General features: G+C 43.3%; 1 protein-coding gene across 1 annotated transcript in view; it reads right to left on the bottom strand.

The window, feature by feature from the left end:
* LOC107754719 (noelin-2-like) overlaps nucleotides 1-7357 on the bottom strand; it is a 29244-nt gene that overhangs the window by 4920 nt on the left and 16967 nt on the right. Inside the window, exons 3-5 of the mRNA XM_016571289.1 lie at nucleotides 5513-5668; nucleotides 2964-3183; nucleotides 2263-2369 (exon numbers count right to left, since the gene is read on the bottom strand). Of these exons, the coding sequence (XP_016426775.1) occupies nucleotides 2263-2369; nucleotides 2964-3183; nucleotides 5513-5668 (483 nt within the window). The remainder of the gene's footprint in view (nucleotides 1-2262; nucleotides 2370-2963; nucleotides 3184-5512; nucleotides 5669-7357) is intronic.

Raw genomic sequence — 7357 nt, 5'->3', positions numbered from 1 at the left:
GAGAGGTTGGTGTTGGCTTATCTGAAGGACATTACTGGACCCTTACTAGACCCCCTGCTGTTTGCTTATCGAGCAAACAGGTCCGTGGATGATGCAGTCAACATGGGACTGCGTCATATCCTACAACATCTAGACAAACCAGGCACTTATGTGAGGATCCTGTTTGTGGACTTCAGTTTGGCTTTCGATTCAATCATCCCAGCCCCCCAGGGATGTGTTGTCTCCCCACTGCTCTTCTCCTTCTACACCAATGACTGCACCTCTACTGACCCCTCTGTCAAGCTCCTGAAGTTTGCAGGCGACACTACAGTCATCGGTCTCATCCAGGACGATGATGAGTCTGCATATAGAAGCAAGCGCAAAATAGAAGCATTTTCACTAGTGGACTTTTTGAACCCTCTGTATGTAGAAGAAGAAACCAGGTTAGAAATGAAAGCTGAGATTTCTGTGCCAAGAATGGTGTAGAAAGAGCATATACCTGGATAAAAGTATAGTACATCAAAAGAGACGCCATCTCCTGACTTACTTTTGAGAGAGTGACAGCAGAGCCTTTCTTCCTGTGTAACCAGCGGTGACTCTCACTGTGCACAGTCTGTGCGTGTGTGTGTGTGTTGTCAAATCTATTGATCTGCTCCCTGTGTGGGAGTGGAGATGCTGTATGTGCTCTGCACTTGGCTGCAGCAGTTGTTCCCTGCCCTTTTTCACTCCACATTCACAGGAAATCAATCCTGTTAGCAGTTCTCCATCTCTCTCTTCCTCAATTCTTCTTAATCGCCGTCACTGTATGAGGCTGAAGTATCTATCAGGCACACAACAGCCATACTGTGCCCCCATCTTTACCAAGCCATGCGCTGCACACTCTTTATTAACACGTCATAATGAAACCTCAGAGAGTCAGCTTATTTAGGATGGTTATTATGTTCTTTCTCCTGAATAATGAAGCCCCTCTGAGGATTTAACACTCCCCTGCTATCTTTTGCCTCCTCTCCTCCTTCCTCCCTCCCTCCTGCAGTCTCCCTCCCTGCCTCTTCCCCCATTTCTCATTCCACAGAGAGATGCGGTGCGTTTTTATTTTTAGGCTACTGTGGGGCTGCGTGGTGACTGTAGAGGAGGAGAGCAGGTGACTTATGGACAGGCAGGATAATTGGAACATTAAGTATAGCATTTCCTTTGTGGGCTAAACGAGTCCCTGTGGATCGGCGAGTGGAGCTGTGGTCACACTGCGGTCTGCCTATCTCCGCCTCTGTGTTCCCTTCTGAGAAGAATGGCATATGTTATGCTTTGGATGCTGGTGCTAGCTTAACCAGCAATGCTGTGTGTGTGACATTGTAAATCTAGGGACAGTGAATACTCAGATGCCTGCCGGATTGATATGACCATTATCTTGATTGCAGTGATTTGTCACTTTACGTGATCAATGATTGATATTGGCTAGTGATCATTAAAGCCAAAGATAAAGGACTGTATCATTGGTGATTAACTTTCAGCTTGCCCCCATGAAATACAGATTAAATTATGTTCATTGCCTGTTGTCCTCTCCATGTCAGTCCTTTTAAAGTCGAAATGATAAAAGATTGGCAGAGAGAACAGTAGATAGATTACCTGTGTTGAATGTCTTTGAATTAAATTCCTCTACCTGCATTCCAATTCAATTTCATCTTCACACTCATGAATTTAAAAAGAGCCTCTCACCACTGGACCAATGAGTAGATTGCAACTTAGAGAAGTGCTTCCCAACCTTGTTCCTCACAGTACACACTTTGGATATTTTCCTTATCTGACCCATCCATTTCTGGTCTTGGAGTCTCTACTATGAGCTGATCAGTTGAATCAGGTCTGCTTGATTAGGATACATTAAAAAATTCACTGCCTTTTATCACTGGGCCCAGGACGACATTCCCAGTTGTCTCTCCCTGATGATGGCTCTGGCTGCTAGTAATTCCTGGCAGTGATTGGTGAAGCTTTTGCCTAAACAAGTTGTTAATATCCAATCCCCTGATGGAGTAATTAATATGGGGACTGTGGCTTTGACAGGAGACTTAACGATTGAGAGAAGTATGGAGTGAGGGAGTGAGAGTATGAGCATGATAGAGAAGGAAAGAGAGGGAGGGAGGAAGAAAAATGGTGGAAGAACCATCCATCAGCTTCACTGTACCAAAACACTGACTCAGTCACTGTGTGTGTAAGTCTCCGGGGAGAGGCGGCTCATCATAGCAGTGGCAGTGATGGAGTGATCGGGTGTTGCGGCACGGTCATTCTTACCCTATTATCGGAGTTGGGGATCATTGTGTCAGTCATCCAGGAGCCGAACCTTGACCCTGAGGCGCGGACGGTGATGGGGTTACTGACGCCAGTTAGCTTCCCGCAACCTGGTGATAGAACAAAGAGGGCACTATAAATGGCGGCTTCAGAGGAACTCCGATGAATCAGTCAGCATTAAATTGCCAAAAGCGACATTTATAGAGCAGAACGAATATTCTTTAGATCATCATTTTGGATTTTCTTGTGAAGTCATCAGTTTCACCCTGAACAGAACATGAGCTTGTCTAATCATGCATTTGAAAGCCAATGAATCTTTCAGCCAAATGAACTTTGGACATTTCAGTTTGAGGCCTGCTAGTTGGCTGCTTTTAACATTCTAATGTTAAATTGCATGTTAAATTGCTTATCTAATTGGACAGCAAGCACATTTTGACTTAATTGGGTCTAATGTGGTTTCCCTGAACATCAGACATGTCTACTTTACTTTTGCTTTTCCATTTGAAAGTAAATTACTGCAGCTGCTCTAAAATAACAAATAATCATGCCAATCAAGTCCTTCACTGAGAATCTAATAAGTCAAAATTCTTTCTTTTTTCTTGTTGTAATAGGTCACATACTGTTTTTCCACTGTCAATAGATTGGTTGCTGCCTTTTCCTGATTATTAAAATCAACTCAAACCCACTTTTACTAGATGTCTTACCGAGTTTCTGCATGCAGGAGTGCAGGCGAGTCTCCAGCAGTAGCACTCGCTGCCTGAGCTCCTCGTAGTCATAGGCTCCCATCTCCTCTTGAATTGACATTAGTACCAGGGACAGATTCCTCACCTCCTCCCTCAGCCGAAGGATCATTCTTGCATCTGCCTTGTACTGCTCCAGCACTGGCAGCAGGGGAAGCAGCTGAGTAACCTTGTCCTTTAACTCCTGAGGTAAACGGAAGAAGGAAGGTGTGAAATGGTGGTTAGGAAAGATGAGAAATGGTTAATCTCCCTCTCACAGAGGTTTGGGAATTTGCATGGGCTCTCATTAACTATTCAACATGTTCACCTCCAGTATTTCATCTCGCATGACCGGTCTCCTACCCCGGATCCGAATGCATCCTCACATGAGAACTTAATATTGATTTTATACATTTGCAATCTCTCACAATCTACTGCTCCTCCGACGTGGTGACACAGGCCCACTCATCTGAGCACTGTCAGCTCTCCACCTTGGCGTGACCAAGCATATACGAAAGAGCTAAAAGTTGTGGGCTGAGCTCAGCTCAGTGTGGGCAATCAGTTACTGCAGCCATGCCGACTGGCAGGTCTGGCATAGGCTGAGGTATATCAATAAAGAGGGTCTGAACAGCAGGTGTATCAATAAAGCATGCTCACCACAGGAGGGGCTGTTTCCTCCTTGTTAAAGTTTATCGTAAATCTGGTGATGGAGCTGCTCTCAGCCCTGTGGCACCACATCATAAATCTCATTTTCCTGTTCTGAGACACAAAAATTTAGTCTCGTTAATCTCCCGCCCTGCCATAGGCGACTTTGAGCTCTCCACATTCATCAGCAGCCTCGCCGAAATAAAGCTGGGCTTTCAGACTCCCAGTCTTTGAAATAGTGCTTTTAACACTGGCACATCTCACATATTTTTCACAGCTCCAGCAGAGAAAAAGGGGGAAAAAAGATTATGGTGCTTTGAACATGTATCGATAGATGAGGAATGATTTCTGGAACATTTTGGAATAATTTTCTATGCAGCGTTTGGTGACTCACACCGCAGCAGAGTGGGGTGGATGGGTAAATGGTGGTGCTGCGTTCTGAATGATAGTGATACCCCAGGGAGGAGAGTCTGTGGCTTCCATTCCACTCTCTTTAGCAGACAGCTACATGTTACTCATCTTAAAGCGTGCTCTTCCATTTAGTCCGCTGTAAATTGGTAGTGAGTCCTTCTACTATTCTGAGATTGTGCAGGGATAAGCACACTCTCGTATTCAAGAGATAAAAAGCTTTAATAATAAAGGGGTCTGAATCTTAGCCTTTGAGAGAGCAGCTGCTAGCTAAAAAGAACAAAAAAAAGTGTAACCTTTTGTATGCACACAAACACACTCATTACTGAAACAAGCTCCAAGTTCTAGGTATAAATAATTGAGGTGCATTTGAATTCTCTCAGAGGACCTTTGGTATGTCTCAATTAAACATAAAAATCAGATGTATTGAAGGTTAGTGTCAGTGTCTATTTCATGTAGGGGCAGAGGCACCGGAAAGCGTTTTAGAGAAGAGTGTCTAGGTGGGCAGGTTGTGATGAGCCCGTGTATACTATTTAGCATGCAATAATGTTGCTCAATCTCCAGTCATGTTACAAAATTAATATTCATGAGGTAATGTACTGGAGGTCAGCTGGTAAAGGCTGTGCAGTAAACCTCACTCCCCTGACCCCAAGAAGCACACTAGCGACTGTTGCTAGAGGCTGCAGTCGTTTGTGTTCTTTTTAGCAAGCTCACCTCCCATACCGGCTGTCACCGGGTTTGAGCCCCACTCGGAACAGGCCAAGCAGAAATGGTTGCATTGGTGCCATAACCCGGATAGGGGGTGCGTCTAACGGAGCCCAGCTGGTAAAGGCTGTAAACATACTCCCCTGACCACAAGAGGTGCACTTGTGACTTCGCTAAAAGCTGTTTCCTTGTTAGCACATCTGCTTCCCACGCTGGCTGTCGCAGGTTTGCAGGCTAAGAGGAACTGTTGCACTAACCTTCACTTGGGTGCTATTTATGAATTGATGGTGTATTCAGATGTCCTTGATTTGCATAGCCTTCTAGATGTTTCATGTAGTTTTGACATTGAAATCCTACATCAAGTCAGTTTTACATATGCTCAGAGGTTTTTGCTTAATTTAAAAAAATCAAAAATCATCTACACAATTATAATTGTTAAATGGGTCATGAACTGCCTTTTTGTATTATTTTGTACTGTTTTCTGAGGTCCACTTAAAATTTTTACATCAAAAAACATCATAATTTAGAAGTAATAGGCTACTTTCTGTCCTGCTTTGACCCTCCTTATTGGAACGCTCTGTTTGAATAGGCTTGGCGGATTGTAGACTTGGAAGTAAAACACCCACTGCTATGATTGTCTAACATATGTGTATGTTTGACACCCTACATCCTTCACAGATAAACGCTGCTGTGATTTAGGTTAAAAATGCATAAATACCCAGTACATATCAAGCCATCATATTAAGCCATTTTTTATGCTGAATATGCTTCAGTACCTGAAAACTCTTGGGGTTGAGGCTGCGTGGATTTTCAGAGGCAGTCTTCAGTTTGCCATCCACTGTTTTCATGAGGTTCTCTGTGTCTCTCACATACTGCAGGTCTCTGTATGTCCTCAGATCTAGCACCTCCATGGATTGAGTAATATTCTGAACCTGTTAAATACCACAAAACACAGTCAAAACAGTGTAATGCATCAGGGCATGTTTTTTTGAGGACACAACAGTGTGACGCCTTCAATTTGTTGTAGTTCAGATCAGCCATCCTACATATTCAGACCGCCCACTGAGCATCTTGCCCACATCAACACACAGGCGACGGGAGCGTGATTGCTGATCAGCACACACACCTTACTAGCTCCTACATACTCCCACATACTCTGAGGCCACACACACACACACACACACAGAGAGACATTCACACACCCTCCTCCTGGCTGCACTTAAGAGAATCAAACAGGACATGGTTTGTATGCTGGTATTCTCCTCATGTCCACACTGATGTGCATGAGGGCCCTTGTCTAATTAGTTGATCTGCATAGCTGTCAGACCCAATGGTCACACTTAGCGCTGAGGATTGTGGATGTTTGAACTTGGGCAAGGGTTAGGTGGGATCACATATTCACTCTGCATTCAGTTATTGTTTGTCATGCATGTCGCTGACTGCTCAGGAGGACTGAGCAGATACACGCTCTCGCACACACACAAGAGGCTGGGTGGTGGTAGTTTAATTCTGAACACATCTCTCTCAGAGAGGGACTGACCCAGGTGTCCTCATTAGTCTGCATTTTATTAGGCAGGAGCATTAGTGCCTCACAGCTGCTGGCATAGCCACACACACATTTTATTTTCTGAGTGGTTGAGTTATGTTGGTGTACGATTGTAGATAAGGTGTTTAGACCCTGACAGAGGGGCAAGGCAGGATTTAAGACAGTGTTTGTGGCAGGATTTAAAGGGATAGTTCACCCAAAAATGAAAATTCTGTTATCATTAACTGCCCCTCATTCTGTTCCAATTTTTTTTATGACTTTCCTACTTCTGCGGAACACAAAAGAAGAAGTCTCAGCTGTTTGTCCATACAGTATTGTGAAAATCAATGGGGTCTAAAACGTTCAAGCTCTAAAAAGGATCACAATCACTTTGATAGACAGATTGATCCTTTATTCACTCTCAGATCAAATCAAAACATTGGTCAATGTACAGTACATATGTGCAGATGACATCAAATATGGCAACACAAACCTCAAATATCATGGTAACATGCTATTAAGAACCAATAAGGCTTGATGTTAGTTGAGGTTACACTTTAGTTTGTGTACACTTGTTAATCAATGTTTTGATTTGAATAAAGGCTTAAATCTTGATCTGTTTATAATACAAAAAGACTGTGTATCGTCAGAAGACAATGTAACAGTTGAGTCAAATGTATTAATTTCATGCAACCTGTATGTCCTTTTCAAAGCTTTGGACTCTGATGACGTTCATAATATAGACAAACAGCTGAAAAATTCTTCAAAATCTCTTCTTTCATGCCTGTATTAAGAAAGGGTTTGGAACAACATGGTGGTGAGTAAATTATAGAATTAAATTTTTTGGGTGAACTCTTCCTTTAAAGGGGTCCTATTATGCTCTTTTACAAAGTCTTGATTTTGTTTTGGGGGTGTACTAGAACATGCTCTCACGCTTGGTGGTTCGAAAAACGCATTATTTTTCACATAATTTACATTATTAAAATACCTTTCTCCCCAGCCTGGCACAAACGGCTCGATTAGTTCCGGCTTTGATGAACTTCTTCATCGTCTCGTCTGATGCACTCAACCAAGCGTTCTAACCACAACCTCGCCC

Source organism: Sinocyclocheilus rhinocerous, unplaced genomic scaffold (genome assembly GCF_001515625.1).
Source record: "Sinocyclocheilus rhinocerous isolate Xijiao unplaced genomic scaffold, SAMN03320098_v1.1 scaffold3609, whole genome shotgun sequence".
In the NCBI taxonomy this organism is placed as follows: domain Eukaryota; kingdom Metazoa; phylum Chordata; class Actinopteri; order Cypriniformes; family Cyprinidae; genus Sinocyclocheilus; species Sinocyclocheilus rhinocerous.
This window is presented reverse-complemented; position numbering and strand designations above follow the sequence as displayed.